We start from the raw sequence: 22,866 nt of genomic DNA, 5'->3' as shown, positions 1-22,866 counted from the left end.
GCTGGCTCACCATGGAAATTTTCTTCCATCTCCTCTTCCATTTCTGATAACTCAGTGGAAAGACATTGTGTTTTTTAAAACTTGCTGGAAACGCTATGTTCTGCGCTTAGAATTCCAACTTTTGTGTCCTTCACCAGACAACCATTGTCCATTCCCACAATACACGGCTTTGAAAATTTTGCCAGTGTAGAGTGATGTGATAAAAATTCTGCATTCTGCAGCTCGTTGCACATTTCAGAAGATATGACATAATCGTCAAATTCCTTCAATACCTCCAGATAAGCATTGTCTCTCGTAGAATGCAGATTAGGGGTGATTTTTCTTCCACGAATGGATATGATATGCCTGATAAATTCACCTCTGCAGGCCGAGGGGATGAAGAAGCACTCTCACCACCAATAGCCAGAGCTACACATTCACCACCTGTTACTGTTTCTTGATTCTCTGTCCTCTTTTTTCTAGCTTTATATACGTTTGCAGTCCTGATTTTGTTCATAATTCCCTTTAAAGACATCGAGTCAGGGAAAGGATGATCATCAGCAGCATTGGTTCCTATTTTCCCCTCTTTGGTTTCCTCTTGCCTCTTCAAAACGGCTGCATCCCCAACAGGCATTTCCACTTCACTTGGAGTCTCCAGCCCGTCGACATGCGATTTGACAGACCTCCTTGGATTGACAGACCTCCTTGACCGTAATTTTGGAAGCCTGATACTTTGGGAGGCATCAGTACCCACAGTGACCCTCTGCAAATTGGAATATGTGAGACGTAATGAGCATTCTTCCACTGGAACAAAATCCTCACCTTCATTTGAACCTCGTTCAATCACTCTCTTTCTGTTACATATTGCAGTAGATCTAGGGAAACCATCTGCGGAATCTCCTCTAAATATGCAGATAAAATTATGGTAAGCTAGTAATGAAATAACTGAAATAGCATACATATCGATAACAATAAAGCATACCGTGATCTCTTCCCTTCCAGTCCAGGTGACCTATTAGGATTGTTATAATGCAAAGCAGATTCTCTCATCGCCTTACCATTGGCCATACCATCTGTCCAAGGTGACAAACAACTCTCTGATAAAGGAATGGTCTTTTGCTTGGCAGTCGTTCCCTTCCTTGAGACAGGTCTTCGATGCATATTCTAAAATTCACTGCCATATGTTAACCTCGGAACGTCATCCAAACCAGTCTCAGTGGCATTGGAAATGGTAGCTGCAATTCTGTCCAAAGAAAATAACACATCATCATATGTTCCAAGAAATGAAAACGAGCAAACTAAGAATACTGGGCACACCTAGAAGCATCTTTTTCAATGTGTTCACAACCCTCGCTCCCCCTGCGCATGTTCAAAGAAAAAGAATCGTTTTCAAAATGTACAAACAAACTACTGGACTTCTTTGCGGTAGGAAAAAATGCTACGAAAAGTAACGCCTCAATAATTGTACCTAGATCTATTTTTTCTCTGAGAAGCCACAAAATTTTTGGAGCCAGTAAGTAAATTAGTTTCTGGCAGTAGAAAGTCATTAGGTCCAAGGGTAGGTCGTTCGGACTCCCGATCAACAAAATTTGATATTAATGCAGCCTTTTGTATCTCTCTAGCCGCTTGAAGGAGAGGCACTTCATGTGGAAACAATACCTTCCACCTCCTAATAAGTATCATTAAATAGTAGTGAAAACCACAAGAGATGAGATTAGGATGCAAATATATGACACAACTTCAATGAGGAATCCACTCAACCAGCCCCACAAGTAATTCAAACCTGCGACACTGATTATCAGTACGAGGGGGAACACATGCAGCAACCTTCGACCAACAATATCCGTACTCTGCAATGGCAGCTTCCAATTTTGAATCTTCTTCTACAGACCATCCAGCCATATTCAAGGAAGGATCTAAGCAATTGACCCATCTGCAAATTGAACAATTCCTTCTGCATTTACACAAGTATCAAATTAATTGGGAAAAATATCCATTCAAAAAGGAAAAAAATACCTTTCTCTGCACTGCACCTGTGTCCTGCCAGGAACACACCGGGCTACTTTCTTCCATGTTTTCGGACCAAAAAGCGTCACAGCAATTTTCATCCTCTTGTCTTCCTCTGCTGTCCATTTCCCAACCCTTTTCCTGGCTGGGTGAAGCGTCTTCAGCCATCTGCACTTATGACAAGATGTTAACTTATTTTTGATATACCATTTCACTAATACCATAAGACCTAAATTTATAGACATTTTACAGTAAAACCGACAAGATTTGCTTTCCAATTTTAACAAGGATAGGGTTGGTTAAGGTCCTTAAGGATTTACTAGGTGGTGTTAAAACTAAAGAGTTGGTTTAACTTGTGCTGCCCCAGAAAAAGGCTGTAGACCACAGCCTATAGTATGATTAGTAAGCGTCAGGCACTAGAAAAAGTGTGCTGATGATTAGAAGACTGAATAAGCGTAATCCCCTTGCCACAATGAGGATATAGTATGATCAGTGCGCGTCAGGCACTAGAAAAAGTGTGCTGATGATTAGAAGACTGAACAAGCGTAACCCCCTTGCCACAATGAGGATATAGAATATCTAGGAAGAAGTAAAGGTCAAACTCCTGCCCCATGTCACACACATTACTTAGGGCAAGAGCTCGACCTTCATCGCCTTTCACCTCTCTCATAAAATTAAACATCAAATTCTTCTAAAAAATGAGAAATACTTTACACTTTGAAGAGGCAGTAGCCTATTATACAAACAAATATGGAGAACCTTAAGCAGATAGTTCTGTTTTTGGAAATTTTTGTCGTATTTCAGTCTGAACATATAAAAGTGCAGATTGCTGTTTATGTGACACATCATACACTTTGGCCTGTGACCAATGTCCTTTAATTTGATTCACAAATGATAGGTCCTTAGTCCAATAAATGTAAAAATGCCAGCAATACTTGTGTTCTTACCACAGTAACTAAGAGGATAGCAAGTAACTGCATCTTAAAAGCTTTCAAACTACTGTCAAACAATACAGATATCAATTTTTCCCTTCATTAAGCATCTGGTCATCTTGTGTGACACCAACCTCAAAGCAATGGAAACAAACATCAGCCCGTCCTAAAAATGCACCTAAGCTAATTCTGACTTATTCAAGACATGCTATACAAGCCCATAAGAAAATAAATTCTTTCTTTCATGATGTACGGAAAAATATGGAGTGATTATAAAATCAACATAAATAAACGAAAAAATCCAGTACGGTTTCTGTAATGAAAAAAATTATGAGTAAAGGTTTGAGGTTCAGTGCCCAAAAAGAACAGAGCAAGCGTAGTGCAACTCCTTTATATAGCAAGTGTAGTGTCACTTCAATATTTCAAGGGTAAGGATATGTAATATTGGATGGGGATATGCAAGTGTAAGGATATGTAATATTGGATGGGGATATGCAAGTTTAATATCACATTATCACCACCTTATCACAAACTGCATTCCATTTCCAACATCTAATATAATACCCCGGCAATTTAACAGAAGCTTAAAAACCATTAAGTCATCTTTGAGCATGATAACTGACCTATTAGAACACTGGGCACCAGTCCTTCCTTCCATCACAGATGCGACGAGTTGCCAATTACTCTCACCAAAAGTTTCAACAGCATCACGAAGCTGATCATCCTCCACCTTGGTCCACTCTCTTTTGAGTATTGAAGCATTAAGACTCCTCTGGTAACGTGCTAAACACTGAAAAGGTGTCCTGTTTGTTCCCAGCAAAACAGCAATATCAATCCAGTTATTTAGTCCCTTTTGTTGGACAATATGCAAAAGATTCTTGTCCTCCATTGCAGCCCATGGATTATGATTAACTAAGGGGTCTTCATAGTTCAGAAACCTGCCAATATGACAGTGAAATATTGATACTAAGTAGTAAAATCCATCTTTTCACTCTCACATCAAACAAGCAAGGTTGTAAATGGCGGGAGGCGGTGGCTAGGCGGTCGGTGACCGCCTACCGCCTCGGCCGCCCAGGCGGTGCCTAGGCGGTTGGATTTTTTAAAGTAATTTTTTATAGATAATCATGCAATATTATCATTTTTATGTAAAATGTGCAATTAAATAATGTTTAAGCACAAAATATATTATCATCTAGATAACGTGCAATTAATAAAAATTCATCATTATATTAATGTTATTATGCTAACGAAGTAATATTTTTTTTTACCAAAAAACTAAGTTTAAACTTTCAAAGTTTCAATCAATTATCCATCATTAGAACAAGTAGTAGATTAAACATAACTAATCTTCCAAATCATCTACATATGCACCATCTACTACATCCATTATCCTCTCATCATCGGACTCAATCAACATTTTCTTCTTTCTCCTCCTCCGATTTTTCTAAATATTCATTAAGTTCTCTAATGGGGATGTTCCTTGCACTCCTCAATGGATGTAGCACTTCATCCGCTCCCGAGGCCTTCATTACCATTCTCCAAGTAAGACCTTTAAATAGTCCTAATATTTAAAATTAATTGACTTTGACTTGGTTTTTAAAATTGTTGACTAAGTTTTAAGAATTGTTGACTAGGTTTTTAAAATTGTTGACTACTGCCTCGACCGCCTGTTCGCCGCCTCGACCCGCCTACTCGTCGCCTCGACCTTCCTCGACCCGCCTTGACACCCCTCGACCCGCCTCGACACCCCTCGACACCCGCCTCATGCATAGGCGGTGCGGTCGGTAGGCGGCCGCCTCGACCGCCATTTAGAACACTGCAAACAAGACGTGCTAAAAGTACAGAACCACAAGTATTATGCACTTATTTTTGTAATTTGACAAAATTATCACACCATACACCAATGTGACAGGAATACGAGGACATCCACAGATTCATTTAATAATTATTTCACATTTCATTTCAGCCAGTTTTCCCTTCTATTTATTTTGTCGTTCCTTTTTAGTGCCATAGAGCATTCGAGTAAAAATATGAACCAGCAACTTAAAGCAAGGACTCCAACGGTATATGCAGCAAAAAGTATCATAAAAGCTAACCATTTAAGCAACTATAAAAATCAACATCTTACCTTGCCTGACATTCCGCCCCAGAACGACTGGGAACATACATCGCAGCCAGCTGTTCCCAATTGACCTTTGGCAAGAACAATCTAACTCTCTCAGGGTTGAAGTCAAGATCTTTAATTGATGATATGATGTCGTCAATGTTATTAGAATCTCCAGAAGATCCATCTATACAGCTGCAAATGATAATCAAGTTAACAAGGAAAAGCAAATGCAACTCTATAATCATAAAAGTTTGCCGTGGGCAATGAGTCTAATTATGGCACAATCTCATACTCAGTCGTTGTAGAAATGTTATCTCTTTGTCTCAGCAAGTTCTCACACATCTCACTGCATCTTCTCCAACAAAATTATACACCAACTACTTCACGAAAACTTTCAAACTAGTTTTATCTTAGGCAATTGGTTCCCACTAACAGCATCCTCATAAAAAATTTAAGGAGTGGCTTGAAATTCAGATTCTTTGCTTTCTTTCAGTGTTCATTTTCTGTTCTTATAGACATTTCTCGCACGTGTATTTTACCATTACTCAGATGCAAAGGTTCTATACTTCTATGAAAGAAAAATGTAACAAATACGAACAAAAGCTTCCACAAAAATTGGTTCAAAAATAGCAAGAAATAAACTGAGTATCCAAAAAAAAAAAATAATGGAGCACTCTCTTCAGCTAAGATACATGACTTGGAGTTGGTCTAAATAACACTGTGAAAGTTTGACGAAAAGAAAATCTAAGAACATTTACATCTTATATACTTTTCTTCAGCTCAAATAAGACCATTTTAGATCCAAACTTTTCTCATGTCCATCCAGGTGATATCGTACAATGAACGACTGGAACAAAATACCAAGGATGGCTAACCATTGCTAAAGGTATTAGCACCCCAGACCATGCAATCAAAGTCTTCTTGAAATTTAAAAAAGGTTAAATGTGCATTACATAAGCATATGCGCACATAATCATCATGTGCGCTATAAGAAACAAACCTGAACAGTTCAACAGATCGCTGAAGCAATATTCCCTGAAATTGTTGTTTCACACCCTTCCCAAGATTTTCCTTTTCTTCCTTTGACCACTTCTCCCCACTCATTGAATCTGGAAGTGTTGCCATTGTCTCCCTATAGCTAGAAACGTGAATATTCTCCGGAGGTCCCTTATACAAGGCTGAGATCTTCTTCTCATTGAACTATAGAATTAAAATTTGCAGTTGAACATTAAATTTGGACAAAACAATAACAAAATCCCAAAAATGAAGACAAACTAACGAAAAACACTGTTTCCAGTATCATATAGATAAAACAATTAGCAAATTAGTAGTAAACAAGGACACCAGGCATTATCCACCTGTGACACAATATATTGTACGATTGGCCACCAAAGAACCCTAGAGGAAAGTAAAATAACACCAAACATAGACCCAACTCCCAGCCCCACCAAACTCCTAAAAGAGAAAAATAAACACAAGTTCCGTTTAAACATAGATGATGTTGCAATGAAGAGTAAATCCATGATGAAAGCAGAAAGACCTTTGAGTTCGCCCTTAACTTTGGCGCTGATATCAACTGCAAACGAGCATCCTTTTTCCGTGACAAAGCTCTCCCAGTCCTCTTTTTGCAAGCGACATGAAAGTCTTTTAGTATTTTGACACGTTCTGTCAGCTTTTTAAGTTCTTCCATTCTAGCTTCTATCTGCATCATCTTACATCGTATAAATTTCTGGTAAGATCTATTCTTCTTAATAGCATCAACAAATGTCAGAGCAGATTTTGGGAAGTTAGAGCCATTGCGTTGAAATCCAGCAGCATCATCAGGTCCTGGCCCACCCAATTCAACTAAGTCAAAAGACTGTATTCCACTGTCATCATCACATCCTACTGGCTTCTGGGCAGTAGGTTCACTTGAATCTACACAATTGAGAAATCCTTCTCGAGCATTAGTTCTATCACCAAACAAGCTATTGGAAGATACCTTTTCTGAATCTATTATACCCACCTGCACAGGTCTTTGCAAAACATCCTCTATATTGTCTTTCAAGCCACCTATACCTCATAATGCAAATAAGAGTAAGTTATAAGTTTTAAACAAATCAAACTAAAAGTAGGTCATTTGTGGATTACGGTACAAAAGATAGAGAGTAAATTGAACAACAGTTTGCCTCATTCAAATTGCAACAAGCTTTCAAAGTGAATTCGGAGATGATCAAAGAATTTACATTTCAAACAAAGATGTTTGCCTCTAGTAGCTAAAAATCCTTTCAAAGACCAAATATCGACTTCACATAATCCAAATGCAGTTGATCTTGCCACGCAAAAAGAAAAGGAATAAAATGTTCAACTAACCGTCACTGTAGGCAGCGAAACGCCTTTGAATAGCACGAAGGGTTTCATAATCCTCATCACAATCATCTGCGTCTGACCAGTCAGGTGGTAGTACACACAAAGGTTTTTGCGTCACAAGCTCCTCCATATCCGAAGGGATCGCGAAGCGTTTCTCAATGTTGCGCACCAATTCTAGGTCATGATCTCCGTCAGATTCAGCATCCGACGAGGAACTTATGCCTGCGGCGCCCCCAGAGTTGGAGGTCAGTTGAAGATTGTTGCCCATGGGGTTGCTGCCGGTTATCTGACAAGCCCTCCTTAGAGCTTCCATATCCGCGTTGAAACCGTCGTCGGAATCGGATAATTCTTCGTCTGAGGAATGCATCTTAGCAAATTTGGGATGGTGAAATCGGGAGTTAAATGCCAAGATTGGGTTTTTTTTTTTTTTTTTTTTCCCTTTTAAGAGGAAAAACAACCTAAAGTTGAAGAAGGGCTATGGCATTGGCGGCAACGGATGTAGAAATACAATTGAAATTAGGTTATTATTTATGACATTTAGCTTCCAATTTTATTTCCAAACTAATTGATATTTTTTTAATCAATAATTTTTTCATGTATTTTATTAAAATGTGACACGAATACAACAACTAATAACATTATGATAGTTTAGACAACGTTCGAAATAGTTTAATCGACTTGAATTATGTCTTGTTCGTAAATTAAGTTTTATTTCTAATTGTTATGTTCACTAATTATTTTAATCATTGATCTCATTAAAATAAGTTACTATATTTTCAACTGGTGGAAGATTATTCCTACAATTTTTATAAAAAATTATTAAGCTTCTAATTTAATTTTTACATTAAAAAAATTTGAATTTTTAATTTTATAATAATAATAATTACGATTTATCTTCTCTTTAATCGATCAACTTTTGAAATTCCAAAATTCTATTAAAAAATTCTACAAAGGGACATCTGAATTAACTCAAAATCCAAACGGCACCTATCTATTTTGCATAAACACGATCTGAAACATACATCTTTCTGGAGCAAGTTTTTTGCGTTGTTTGAAAAAAGTTTATACGATGTGATTAAATAATGATATTAGAATCAAGAAAATTGTCATAATCACACATAAATGGCCAAAGGGATGATAGGGATTCAAACCCTTGGAGTGTCCACCAAAATATCAAAATAAGGCAAGAAACCACTCATAATCCACATCCATGATTAATTTACAGAAAACCAAAAATAGAAAGAGAAGGGGTAGCAAAGTTTTTGCCTCACTCTGTTGTAACCTTCCACACCCGAATACAAGCATCCTCACCAGAGCTAACAACGTGGTGGTCATCCGTGAAAACTAATCCATAGACTCCACCCAAATGAGCTCCCTTGATAGTTATTCGACTTGATGCTGGCTTGTCTACTTCGTAAATGATCACACACGTATCAAGTGATCCAGTGGCAACCATGCTGCTATCAGGAGACCAAGCCAAGCAGTTTATTCGGGCTGTGTGGTATAGCATATTTTTAAGCTTTACCTGGAAAAGAAGCAAGACCAAGATGGGGAGAAGTCAGGAGGCAGGAATTCCATTTTATTGTAAATCAACTTGGTTAAGTTTTAAACATGGGCGTATGTAATATTCACATGAAAACTTTAGGACCTAGAGTCCAGCAAACTGTACAAAAACCTAAATGTTACATTCAGATTGCTACCAGATAAGATAATGGAGAGCAAGTTTTGTCTAGAAAGGCTTAGCATTTCATGTATCTGCGATCACTCCACGTCTCTATCAAGGAATCAAACTTGTGATACTGGTTCCGACGACAATTGTAAAACCGAGCACTCAGTCCTAGACTCTCGATCCTTCAGAAACTATAATTACATGAAGAGGAAAAGCGAGTAAAAAGTGAGTAAAGACATATTTATCTGCAAGACACCGTAACTTTCCGAGGAATACCAGCAATTGTACATGCATTCCAACTTGTGCATTAAAGATATAATTCACACTTTAATGGAAAAACTGCTAACAGGAACATAGTAAGGATAGATATTGTTTCGTGTACAAAGGAAAATATAGAGCGACATATACTTCCAGTTCATAAGATAAATTGAACCTTTATATCGCTTGCGAAGTTATATAGGTGTCTTCATTATGCCTTCTCTTTATCCTGAAATTACACTTTGTATTTTCCAAAAATGATACAACGGCCTGTTGTATGTCAACTTTTACAGAAAAAACTGAAGTTAAAAGCCTACCGCTGTTAGTCCATTACAGGAATACTTATCCATATCCAGTTCACAGAAAACAACTATTTCCATTGTAAGGTACCAGTCATAAGAAATGTTGTTCATTGTGTCAAACACCAGATAAAGTAAGTGACCATAATTCGAGATGCATATCACATTAAAACAAACTTCACAATCATAGTTTTCACAACCTTGCATCAGCGATTAGTGAATTTCTTTTTAACACTTGCATACTTTGAACACAACGAGAAAGAGTAAAAGCGATGAATTGCACCTCTCGGGAAGCACAATTCCAGACAACAGCTTCTCGGTTAGCATCTACAGATGAAAACATGGAAACATCTGGAGAATAACGAATGGCAGTGATAGCTCCACGATGCTTCTCAAGTACAGCCTCTTCTTTCAGTGTATCACCAGTGACAGAATATACATGCAGCTTTCCATCCTCACCACCCACAATTGCTTCATTTCCATCAGGAGCAATTGTGCATGCTGCCACAGTAAAACCAAGGTCAACGGTGGAGACAATTTTCGCACCACGGAGCATGATTACACCGGTATCAATTGAAACCAATGCAAGATCGGGAGAAAGAAGGGAAACACTCAAATCCTTCGGCTGATGGCCAATATCAATGCATTCTGCATCTCCACAATGATCTCCATGGAGAGGAACTCTCCAAACCTTTGAGGATAAAAATAAATAAAAGAAAGCATTAAACCTGAAGCACCATAATTTTTCCGTTAAAATAATATATACATGGCATAATTTCGTATTTTTCCTTGGTGCCTACCATGTTTACGTGCAATAAGTTCTCATAAAAAAGAACAAGTATTAACATAGTAATAACAGCTGTAGGCATTGCTGGTAGAGAATTCTAAAATGAACATAATTTTTTGTTATTAAGAGCGCTAATCCCAGTTTTTCATATCAAGTTTTTTTTTGTACGTTTTTCATATTAAGTTATAAATGATAAGAACAAAGCCAACAATGGCCAAGATTAGTACTAATGTTGAAATTTAAACTAGCAAAAACATTGTGAAGAGGACCACAGAACGTAACACGTGATTTACATGGTCTGGCTTGTGTTATTCCATTTCTAACACTCCCCCCTCCCCCTACCCCAGGTTAAACATGGAAACATGAATTTAAACATCAACTTGAAACATGAAAACATCCTGATAAAAGTTTTGCAAAATGTAGTATTGAAGATCAAATAGAAGAGGGCATGCAGGCACATATCTTACATCGAACATCAACACTTATTCATCATTCTTAAACTCAGAAACACGTATTCATCATTCTTAAACTCAGAAAGAGTTAAAACATGTAGAAAGTAAATCATGGCCCATAGGCGGTTCAGCGGATTTTTTATTGAAAAAATTATTTAAAAAACAAAATTTCAAAATTAATGTGAACTGGGGAGTTTTACAAAAATACTCCTCTAGCGTCGACGGAACCTGCTAATTATTTTGCATGGTCTGCCAAAGCACATGGAGCACGTTGCAATGTGCATCTTTTTTCTATTTTTCGAAGCAACGGCTGCACGTTTTGGTGAAATTTTTTACATATTTTATACTTTTTTCTTTAAAAAAAAAAGAGACTTGGGGCTACGTAACTTATTTTTTTAAAAAAAAACTCAATTATGTAATGACACATATTTTATTTTGAAATGTTTGGTTTAAATATTGCATCGCAATTTCGCATCGGTCACTCAAGTATATTGGTCACAATTCAAGATTTCTACTTAAAAATAAATAAACTTTAGATAAAAGATCAAACGTCAAGTAGATACATCACTTCGTACACAATTCAAGAATTTTGCGTACAAAATTTAAGATATTTGCAAATCTTGCTCATGCATAATTTTGAAATTATCTAAGGTTTTAAATTTATCAATATCTATCCATTTATAAATATTATTATTATTATTATTATTTATTAGTCATATTATTAGTAAAAAAAATAAGTGTGTCAACACACATACATACTTCTCTTTATTTTTTCGAAAACTAAATCAACGCATTATTAGCATTCCAAATATTATTATTATTTTTATCAGTCATATTATTAGTAAAAAATAATTAAAAAAATAACTGTGTCAACACAATACATATATTTCTTTATTGTTCGAAAACTAAATCAACTCAAATTAAAATAAATGATGGATTTTTTTATATATAAAAAAAGAGCACACACTTTTTTGAAAGATAAATCACCTTATATTTTAAAAACAAAGAATTTCTTTTATGAAAGAAATGGTTGTCCAGCTCACCATTTAAGGTGATTTATCTTTCAAATTAGTGAACTTCAGCTCCAACTCAAATACTTTATGTTTATAGTTTATTCGTTGACCTCGACCTAATCAGCGCCAAATGATTCTGCGACTGATCGGAGCTAATCATTTTTTCAAATATGTAAAGCATTGTAATTAATAAAAATAATTAATATATTTTTTAAAAAAATTATTTACAGTAAAGTAAGTAGTCAATGATTTTGTTTCATTTTTCTTTTTTAAAATAATATATGGTGGATTAATTTATAACATAATGAAAGAAAGGTATGTGCATGCAAAATATATAAATTTTGGTACGTGGCTCCACGTCCCATTTTTCTAAAGTAAAATTTTTATTTTTTACTAGTAATATGATTAATAAAAAAATTGGAATAATAATAATAACAAATGAATTGATATCGAATAATTTTAAAACCTTAGATAATTTCAATATTATCCAATGAGCAAGATTTGCAAATATCTTGAACTTTGGAAAGCAAGATTCTTGAATTTTGGAATGCAAGATTCTTGAATTGTGGCCAATAGGGTGCAAAATTATGATGTTATATTAAACCAAACACTCAAGAAAATATAATGTGTCGTTACATAATTGAGTTTTTATAAAATAAGGGGTGTGACCCCAAATATTTTTTTTTTTAAAAAAAATAAGAAACAAAAAATTTTACAGCGTGCATTTACGCGTGTAGCGGAAGCAGACAGGAAAAAAAGTTGCACATTGCAGCTTCTTCCATGTGCTTTGGCGGACCATACAAATTCAGCAAACACTAGGGGAGTCTTGCAATATTTTGCAAAAATCCTCAATTCACAATAATTTTGAAATTTTTTTATTAATTAAAAAAACCCACGATTTAACCTATGGCACCATGATAGTTAGGTAGCTAGAGTATCTAACAGAAAAGCAATTTTAAAAAAAAAACCCACGGTTCAACCGAAAAGAAATTTAAAATAATATAAGTATGCAAAGTGGTCAATTATTTGCTAACCTTATTGTCAAATCCGGATGACACAATTTCTTCCTCCACAGCAGCAAAACATTTGATTTGTGAAATCACCTTCCTTTCTAATTTTCCGTGGTATCCAATACCTTGAACCCACTTAATTATTAACCCATCATAGCTGCAAGATAATAAACATTTGGGCTCACTTTTCGGAACTGCAAGTGAATTAACATTCTTCATATGCCCAGATAATGCTAATGGAGCTTTGTCAAGATCACTAGCTGAGTATAAGAATATAGAGCCACCAAGAGAAACCGTGACAATGAAGTCATTCTGCCAAAGACATCCAACTAGCATGTCATCTACTCCTCCAGAACCAGGGCAATCCAATGTTTTCGTCACCTTCCCATTATTATCCTCGGATATTTCCCATACTTTGGCAGACTTATCTGCGGACACTGTCAACACCTGAAATTTGGTTCCAAAAGTCAGTACCTCCAAGCAGATAAAAGATGATGATGTGTGGTAAAACTTCAGGAGTAACATATGCAACATAATTTGTAATGCTGAATAAGTATATCCAGTTAGACGAATTTCTCCAACAATACCTAACAATTAAGATTCAAACCTCCATCACCATATTATTCAGTAATCCATAACATGCAGAGAATATGAAAGTAAAACAGAATACAGCCACGTGGTTGAATTCTGCACCTGTTTTCAGCATGCACATACAATCAGTAGTTCATTGTCACTAATCAAATAATAACTTTTCAAAGCTTCAAAGTAACCAATCCAATCTTGGTCCCATCGTCTCCTTAAGCAGTTTTTACTCTTTCTTCCAGGGCCACTTCCATTGAATGTCATCTACCCCCTGTCTCCTACACTCCCACTATAATGCGGACTTGCACAAAATATCCAGGTGCACTCAAGATGCACACAAAGAGGCAGTCTCTATACAATCACATGCACGTAGAGAGAGAGAGAGAGAGAGAGAGAGAGAGAGAGAGAGAGAGTGGAGATTGTCAAACTAAATATAGGATATTACAAAAATATTGAGTCTTAGTCATTTTTTAAGAAGGATCTTTCATGGAATTTGAAAGTTGAATAAAAACATACACAAAAGATATAAAAATAAGGGAATTAATCATTCCCCAAATTTGATATCCAGGAATATGACATAAGCTTTTTGGAAGAAAGTACATCCAGCATTATAGTTGAAAATTTCTCATTGTGGGTCCATCGAAACAGTATCAGCACAGAGGTTGCTAAGTCTCCAATGCCTGCAAGATATCACATCCTCTAGTTTTGTTGCATAAAGTTTTAAAAAACAACTGTCAGTCCACCAAATTTTCCATTCTTATCTCATTGACAAAGCTAACAAAGAAACATACTCTATCTTCATAGCAAAGTGATGCTCTCAACAGATTATCCAGCTTTAAACCCAAAAAACATAAAGCTTGTCTAACCCTTATTTTGAAAGTATATAATTTATTTAAAAAATTGCACCAATATCAACAGTGACAGTAAAAATTGCACTTTAGTTCTATTGCAAATCAAATGTTGAAATTCATGTTCCTTTTCCTTCGAAAGAATCTTTGTTATAATAATAAGAGAGTGCAGGCAACATCATGCTTTTTCCTATGATTGAATTTATTGCTCTTACATTTTTACTGTCAGGACTCCAACTAACAGCATATATGCTGCCTTTGTGACCATTCTCAGAAGACAACTCTCCGACTATTTCTCCAGTTTTGGCATCATATAGCAAACCCTTTTTGTCAGAGCTTACAGTAATACATTTCGTCCCATCTGGAGAAAAACGAACGCAATTTACAAAGTTTGAGTGCTCCCTGCAGGCCAACATAGATATTTAATAATGATCAAACAGATAAAATGAGGCCCCAAAGTAAGATGCTAAAAATAAAATCCTACATTTTATAGGAACCAACTCTGTCCATCCTTTAATACTTGATAAAGCAACTACTCTAATTTCATTGGACTGAATGACAATGCCATCCCCTACATTTATTTGTAAGCTATTAACAGTAAGAGATGATAACTACCACATGCTTTGTTAGTTTCCAACTTTTAGATTTAGAAAGTCTTTGAATTTAGATAATCAACTTTCTTTCGGGAAACAGTAAAAAGACACAAACTCTGGTCTCATGTACTAATAAGAAGGAAAAGGAACTATATTGTCACATGAATGTAGGAACAGAAGGGGTATAAATTATCATGCATTAAGGGAAAAGATCTGTTCAAGGTGAGGTATAGATAGCTGAACACATTGTCAGGATAGTGATTACAGCATGGATGATGAATCTCCTACATCAGAAGTGGTCAATTGTTATGGGTTGCTGAGAAATTGATATGCACTAAGAGGGATGCCAACTTGTAAAGCCATATGGCTGGAATCTATGGGAGTGGGAGGTGACTAGATTTTACAGAGATTAGCAAAAACAAACCACTTCCATTTGCAACTTGCTCTTACAAAAGAGCAGACTTACTTTGAGTGTTTAATAGGATTAGGCAAACGAAAGTTGAGATCCAACATAACTTTCAAAACGTAAACTAGAGAAGGTAATATTACATCTTATAATCCAATAAGAAACAAAATTTGCATCTGTTTATCCATAACAACAACGATAGTGGATGGAATGATATTTCAATGTAATATGCTAGTTATCGAAGTTCTAAAATTCAATGTATAGTAGATTCAAAGGGAAATAATGGCTATGGTGGAGGATATCAAGCTATTGAACAACTAGGTAAGGCATCATCATATGGTTCATATGGAGAAATAGAAATCAAAGAGCTCCTGAATGGATATAAAATCATGTTCAAAGTTTTGTTTGTTTATCTTTATTTCAGAAATCTAGGGATCATGATTGGCTCCAATTCAGTGAAGTAGTAGTAATGAGAGACATGCCTGTGTGATAGCTTAAACTTAAATGGAGGTCCTTCATAAAAGTTAACCAAGAAATCCTCTCCACATGTCACAATCCGAAAAGGTCTTGTTGGCTTAAAGGTGCAACTTAAAACTCTTCTTGAATGTCCATCAAATTCTCCAACATTGGTTCCTGAGTCCCACCTGCAAATTAAACTTGTCAGGCGAAAGAATTCTGCAAATTGATGTCATGGAACTACAATGCAGAAGTTCCATGATTCCTTTACATTGAAAAAAAAAAACAAATCAAAAGGCACTATTATCATAAAAGGAAAGAATGCTTATATTATTCTAGAATCTTGCGACACGGGGTATGTAGAGCAAATTTGGCTAGGTTAACCAAGCCTTCCAAGGCATGGTTGATCGTTATTAGAAATTCCTAAATTTGAAGTTAGTTCGTTAAAGAGGTTAACCAATTTTTTTAAAGAAAAAATGACTGGGATATGGAGTTCATAATTAGTTTTTGATACATAAAAAAAATTCTACAATAATATGTGTGTGTGTGTATACGACTATACATATATTAATTACACACAAATGTACACATACATGTGTATATAATGTAATTATATGCATTTGTATCCAGTGGTTTCCCAATAAGAAACATTGATTAAAGAATGAGATACAAACTTGATTTAGTAGATCCTAGATACAATTATAAGTTAACTCTAGACGAATTAAAAACAGAAGTAGGCCACTTTCTCTAGTTTCGAAAACAACTGTGAGATGAATTGTGTACGTGAGTACATCTTTAGTTGCCTTCATACAAGATGCAAAAAAAATACACAAAACTGGAAAGAGTAACTTCATACAAGATTGGCAAAGTAAACGGATCATAAAGCCTCTATGATTCCAGGCTGAGCTGATGAATACAACAGTACTTATAGGGGGCTTGAGGAAAAAATTAAAGCTCTAAGTTCATGTATTGTTTGATGAAAATACAAGTTTTGCCTCCTAAAACATTTTAAAATTCCCCCTCAACAAAAATCTTGGACCCACCACCACAATCCATCGGTGGTTTTATATCTAATAAAAAGCGCCATCCCACACACTATAAATATCGGCCTCCGCTGAACAGTTATTGCCTAGGTTGCTACTACAAAACTAATTAAAAAGGAGTTTTGGAGCTTAAAACTGTCACCTTTTACAAATGAAATCACCTACACAAACTCGGTCCATACAAAGAAAAACTACATAGGCTAGCACACTGAGCGTGAAAGCTCTTTTTTTGGGGCATAGTGTAAAAGCTTTCTTCAATCCAATACAAAGATGTTTTGCAAATTCGGTACAGACAAAAGACACGTAGTGTAACAGCGTGGAAGCTCACATGAAAGCGCGCACAAAGGACTTGCCCTTGCCATCACCAGATGCGACAATACGCTGACTATCGGGGGACCACTGAAGATCGTCGATTCGCCCAGAAAGCACCCGGAATTCCTTCTTCAACACGAATTCATTGCGAGACCCCCAGATCCGCACCACGCCCGACACGTCCGCCGACGCGATCCACTCACCGTTGGGGGAGTACCTCGCAACCGTCGCCGGGTACGCGTGCTCCCCGTACACCTGCACCTCCAGTGGACGATCCAGATATCGAATGATGACGGATCGCCCATTGCAGTAGAGGATTGAGTTGGATTTCGGGTTGCCTGAGATGAGGATTCCCCGTCCCCGCTCCGTCGACGGCACACAGGCGTAGGTCTCTGCTAACTGCGCCATTGCTGAGGTTTGATGTCGGAGATGAGATGTCTGTGAATAAATGAGTAATAGGAAATCTGTCTCGTGGAAGCCATGTAATCTATCAATCATTCCTTCGGGAGATGACTCCAGACTGCCACGTTCATTTCAAAAAAAAAAAATTATTATTATTATTATTATTATTATTATTATTAATAATTTAGTAAAAATGTGCTAGACCAATTATAGCAAAAACTTATGTGAGACGGTCTCACAGATGGTATTTTGTGAGACGAATCTCTTATTTGAATCATCAATGAAAAAATATTATTTTTATACTAAGAGTATTACTTTTTATTGTGAATTTCACTGTGTTTGATCCGTCTCACAGATAAAGATTCGTAAGACCGTCTCACTAAAGACATACTCATCAAATATTAAGTGAAACTCACATATTAAATTTATGAAACAAATTTTTTATTTAAGTTATTCATAAAAAAAATTATTTTTTATACTAAAAAATTATTTATTATTTTAAATTAAAATATGTAGCACTAAATGTTTGCTACTTTACTAAATGCAATCAATGAGAATCGAATTCATGACATCGGTTCTGATATCAATTATATGAGCTTTTGATAAAGTGAAAAACACTCGATCTTATGTGTTCGAAATTTTATTTTGCTTTTTTAATCAGGGGAAGACAATATGGTTGATTAATCACAGATTAGAAAACATACTACAAATCATTTGAAAATTTTATTTTGCTTTTTTAATTAGGGGGAGACAATATGGTCGATTAATCATAGATTAGAAAACATACTACAATTCATTTGAACTTCATTTTGAAAATAATACAAAATGTTTAAAATACCATTGTACGTCTATACACCAAACTTCAGATGATAGCACCAAAGTAATTTATAGCACCTCGCCTTGTTGAAATTCCGAAGATTCACAGCGTTGATAAAATGTTAATCCAAGACTTCTTCCTTGTATGATTTATTTTATAATCTCAAGTGCAAAAAAAATAAGTTGGTGTTTCCGATCACAATATAACGATAATATTAATTAGGGATGTAAACGAACCAAACTGTTTGTGAGCTATTCGAAGCTCGATTCGATAAAAGCTCGTTTGAGCTCGTTTAATGAGGCTCGTTAAAATAAACAAACCAAACTCAAGCTTTACAGTATTCGGCTCGTTAGCTCGTGAACATGTTCGTTGGTAAGTTCATGAGTAATCTTTTAGATGAAAAAATAATAATTTTGATATTTGATTTATTGATTTTGCATATTATTTATGAAATATATAGAAAAATCTATTAAATTTATTTATTATAATAAATTTACAAATTTTAATAAGAATAATATATTTTTCTTTAAACATATAATTTACTTTTTAATTAATTTAATGAAAATTTAAATGTATAATTCATATTTATGAAGCTTGTTTAGGCTCGATAAATGCTTGAATAATCTATTGAGACATGCATATATTCGTTAAATAAAGCTCGAGCTCGGCTCGATTATAAACGAACCAAGCTCAAACATTCAAGAGTTCGGCTCGGCTCGACTCGATTACATCCCTAATATTAATTATAGCGATTCCCCGATTACTTTTAACTTTTATTGAGACAAAGTTTTGTCAATTTTATAGTGGTACAGTGACATAAATCTCTCCCGACATATATGCATATCAAAATTAATGGGTATTTTTCGTTCAATAAGCACTGATATCAAATAGCTAAATGTCAATACTTCAAATTTTTTCAAGGAAAGAGAATTTGTTGCAGTTGAATCTCGAACTCGAGACTTCATCTCAAATTCGAGACTTTTGTGCCAGATGGGCTACGAGCCATCGGCAATATTTGAAAACTTTAGGTCGTATACATGATAAATTAGAGAAATTCCACAAGAAAAATGCTCATATTTACTGCGAAAAAAATAATTATAGACGATTTAAAACAACTTGAAATAATCATGTGGCTACAATCAGCGTTTCATTTTAGAAGCGGACATTTTTGTACCGTCTAATGAAGACCATGGCTTCACTCAATGATGTTTGTATAAATTGTCTCTAGTTTTAGCGACAGTTGTTGGTACCAGTTTTATGGGTGATCAGTACTCTCAGTCCTCATAACAGTAGAAGAATCATATGGTTTAATAGGAACGACAGCGTCGATATCCTCCGATCATGTTCGTCGCATCGGAAGAAAACATTGACTAGAGAAAAACTACAGGTACTATAAAAATAAACAAACTAAAAATTTATACATATTTGATTCATTGTAGAACAAAATGTTTATTTTAATTTCTCAGGCGAGCAGACCGAAGAAAAGAGCGCGGTAACAATGAGGAATGACATATAGAATTTGCATGGTTGAAGGTTGTTTTTTAGCACATGTTTTAGAACCTTTTTTCTAAATAATTTTTCTGATGATGTTTCTTTTGTTGTAGGTCAACTAGTCATCCTCATGAATCAGTTGTACTCGCAGTTATTGTTAAAGGCAGAACAAACTTATCATCTGTCAAATTTACAACCATCCACCTCCAATTCGACGTAGGTTACGACTTCTCAATTAGCTGGATCAACCTCCTGTCGGAATGATACCAAATTCAAATCTGAACTTCTAGTGAGACACAGATTGTGATATTCTTATGCTGATATCTAGAGGATGCGAGGTTCTTGTCTCGTGACACTTATGTCGACTTATTATAGTTGCTATGATTGACATGTAGAAGATGCTATTCTATGGCGGTTTTGTTTTTGTTTTCTGACCCTTCTTCAACAGCAAGAAGAAACGTTGACGTTCAGGCCATTCCTGAATTCTATTTACATGCATGGCAAATACCAAGACGTCTAAATCAACAAGTAACATAGAATATAAACTTGAAAAACAAGAATGAACAAGGTTCACAATCTCACATGACAAAGAACTAACAACTAACCAACTAATATCGAATGATTGGGAGGGAAATGATCGCGTGCAACAAAGAAAACAGTAGGAGGAAATGAATCAGGCGTACTACCAGTATATTTGACGAAGATTGACTATCATCGATCTCCGAAGAATCGACTGCGAGTGGCATGTCATCGCTGTTAAGGTTGCAAAAAGTTGGATCCACAGAATCCTCAGTGTTCATCATGAGAGCCCTCAAAACGGCTGATACCGTATGTATGTACGCAGACCGGTCTTTATGGAGAAGCCAAGTTAAACCCATCAGCTGGCAATCCCGGCTATGCATTTTGCTTGTCCTCTCAGTTTTGTTTGTTCCTCTAGCCTTATCTCCATTAAGCTGCATAGAAGTATGAAAACTTTATACATCGTTTACCTTCTGCTCTAACACATAATGGCTATATATCATTTTTACCATTGACACTACTTGTTTAGTTGTTTATCATAACCGATGCAAATACTTGAAACTCAAAATTCCAGTTTTATTTTGAAAAGAAAATCAGATAGATAAAGAAATAGTATCTTTGATACCCAAAATTAGGGATGACAACTTTCTCCACAAATTTGGAGTCCCTCAGGAAAAACCCGAAACCCTGATTTTTTCGGGTTTGGGTTCGAGTATTTTTTAAAATCTCCAAAGTAGTTCGGGACAGATATAAGATTACTATCATATCCGCGAACCCGTCCGAAAGTAATATTAATAATAAAATAATATTATTATTAATTTTAATAATAATATTATCACTAATATATTAATATATAATAATAAATTTTGATTTGAGAAAATCATCAAACTCGTCTTTGACTTGTTCCATTAATATTTTTGAAACGGAGATGAGAACAGAGATGAGAATTTGATCCCCGTGGTTTTGGGTTAAGAGAGTAGAGATTGGAGTGGATATGAGGATGATGATGAAATTTGGGGACGAGGTTAGAGATGACAAATATGCCCCCAGTCCCATTGTCATCCCTGCCCAAAATACAGGACAGTTTTAACTTTTAAGTTTTAATAATAAGGAACAAATAATAGAGTCTATATATTTAAAACATGAGTAGACAAGTAACATGGAAATAAAAGGACAACTATAGGACCACATCCAGCAAAATGCCAAGGGCAGGCTTTAACCTTTTGTAATAATTTTTCACTATTTCCCCCTATATATTTATTTACTCCATAGAAAATACGCCAATTGATACAATTAAAAAGGGGCATATTAATTTTTTAAAAATTTAAATTAGCATTAAATTTATAAGAAACAAAAGAGGTCAAAATGTTAACAGGAGAGCCACGTTCAATGGAGGATAGATAATTGCCGCACTTGTTTGGAAAATTCCCTTTAATTTTTCTATAAAAAAAAAAATTAACATTTTAATTTAATACTATATCATCGGTCCCAAAAAAATAGGAAAACGAGCATATCCCATAATTATGGACGGGAATGAACCAAGTCATTCGCGAGTTACTCATGAACTCGACTCGAATCGGCTCGATAAAAAACTCATTCGAGATTATTCATTAAACTTATCAAATCGAGCTCGAAGTCAAGTTACCCATCTTTGGTAATTCATCGTAATCTCAAAATCAGTGATAAAGTAAATCAGGCAATTTATTTATAATTCATAAGATGAACAAGAAAGAGGACTTGTTAAAGGAATGGGTGTTGTGTTGTGTGTTTGGAGACCAAAAGCGAACTTTCACGCATATCCACACATTTTAGTGCGTTTAATGAGTGTGTGGAAAAAGCAAGAAAAATGATGGGAGTTCCGAAAACGTACCGAATAAAGGCTATGGAGGCACTTTGAGCATCCGCCGAGGCCTGGAAATCCGTTGTTCACGCAATCTCTTTCCAGTTTCTTCACATTCTCGCTACCCACTAATTTCCCACGCCAATCCACCGAGAATGCTTCCGGGCAGCTGAACGGGTGCAGCCTTACGCCGCAGTAGCAGTAAACGACGTCGCACGTCTCGTTGGGCCTGCCCAGTTCTATTCCCCTGTTCGCCAGCGCCTTCTCCAGGGAGTTCACGCAGGTCTCCGAATCATCCGGGAGCACCGGCATCTCATACTCCGGCGTCTGCTGCTGCTGCTGCGGCTTCTCTTTAACCGATCTTAATGCGGTTCTGGAGTAGGCGGAGTAGAGCCAGGCGGCCAATACCGGGCAGCACCGTGTGCGGTGGAGCTGACCCGAGCGGGACTTGGATCCGCACGCGGATTTGATGCTGCGGAAGAGAGCCTCCGGCAGGTCCAAGGGGCATCCGGCCGCGTCGGATTGTTCGGGGAAGGCGGGAATGGTGGCGGGAGGGGTGGGTAGTAGTGTCTGGGTGGCCGGTTCCGGGTTGGGTAGTGAGGATGAGGTGAAAAGGAAAGTGGAGAAGAGGAGGATGCTGATCATGTGTGGAGACATGCCTGTGTAGGTGTGTAGGAGTGTGTGTGTATGTGTGT

The 22,866-nt window shown here is 36.2% G+C and overlaps 3 protein-coding genes across 4 annotated transcripts; all 3 read right to left on the bottom strand.

The window, feature by feature from the left end:
- Positions 1-415: 415 nt before the first annotated feature.
- Positions 416-7,861, bottom strand: LOC140805749 (uncharacterized). The gene is made up of 11 exons (XM_073162040.1): positions 7,378-7,861; positions 6,566-7,077; positions 6,026-6,225; positions 5,047-5,217; positions 3,542-3,856; positions 1,996-2,154; positions 1,763-1,912; positions 1,448-1,648; positions 1,297-1,338; positions 962-1,222; positions 416-881 (listed from the first exon to the last, which is right to left on the bottom strand). The coding sequence occupies exons 1-10, from the start codon at positions 7,739-7,741 to the stop codon at positions 1,144-1,146; spliced, it is 2,193 nt and encodes a 730-aa protein (XP_073018141.1). The 5' UTR covers positions 7,742-7,861; the 3' UTR covers positions 416-881; positions 962-1,143.
- Positions 7,862-8,449: 588 nt separating this feature from the next.
- Positions 8,450-17,610, bottom strand: LOC140805747 (actin-interacting protein 1-2). Of its 2 annotated transcripts, none has more exons than XM_073162037.1 (6): positions 17,119-17,608; positions 15,770-15,935; positions 14,508-14,690; positions 12,887-13,309; positions 9,884-10,291; positions 8,450-8,899 (listed from the first exon to the last, which is right to left on the bottom strand). In XM_073162037.1, the coding sequence occupies exons 1-6, from the start codon at positions 17,598-17,600 to the stop codon at positions 8,642-8,644; spliced, it is 1,920 nt and encodes a 639-aa protein (XP_073018138.1). In that variant the 5' UTR covers positions 17,601-17,608; the 3' UTR covers positions 8,450-8,641. The 2 variants fall into 2 exon arrangements, with proteins under 2 accessions (XP_073018138.1, XP_073018139.1); XM_073162038.1 differs by lacking the exon at positions 8,450-8,899 and adding an exon at positions 8,926-9,234 and having other exon boundaries at positions 17,119-17,610.
- Positions 17,611-20,329: 2,719 nt separating this feature from the next.
- LOC140805748 (uncharacterized GPI-anchored protein At4g28100) lies at positions 20,330-22,866 on the bottom strand. The gene is made up of 2 exons (XM_073162039.1): positions 22,202-22,866; positions 20,330-20,765 (listed from the first exon to the last, which is right to left on the bottom strand). Exons 1-2 carry the CDS (start codon positions 22,826-22,828, stop codon positions 20,421-20,423), a joined length of 972 nt encoding a protein of 323 aa, XP_073018140.1. The 5' UTR covers positions 22,829-22,866; the 3' UTR covers positions 20,330-20,420.

The sequence above is a fragment of the Primulina eburnea genome, chromosome 11, assembly GCF_022965805.1.
Source record: "Primulina eburnea isolate SZY01 chromosome 11, ASM2296580v1, whole genome shotgun sequence".
NCBI lineage: Eukaryota > Viridiplantae > Streptophyta > Magnoliopsida > Lamiales > Gesneriaceae > Primulina > Primulina eburnea.
This window is presented reverse-complemented; position numbering and strand designations above follow the sequence as displayed.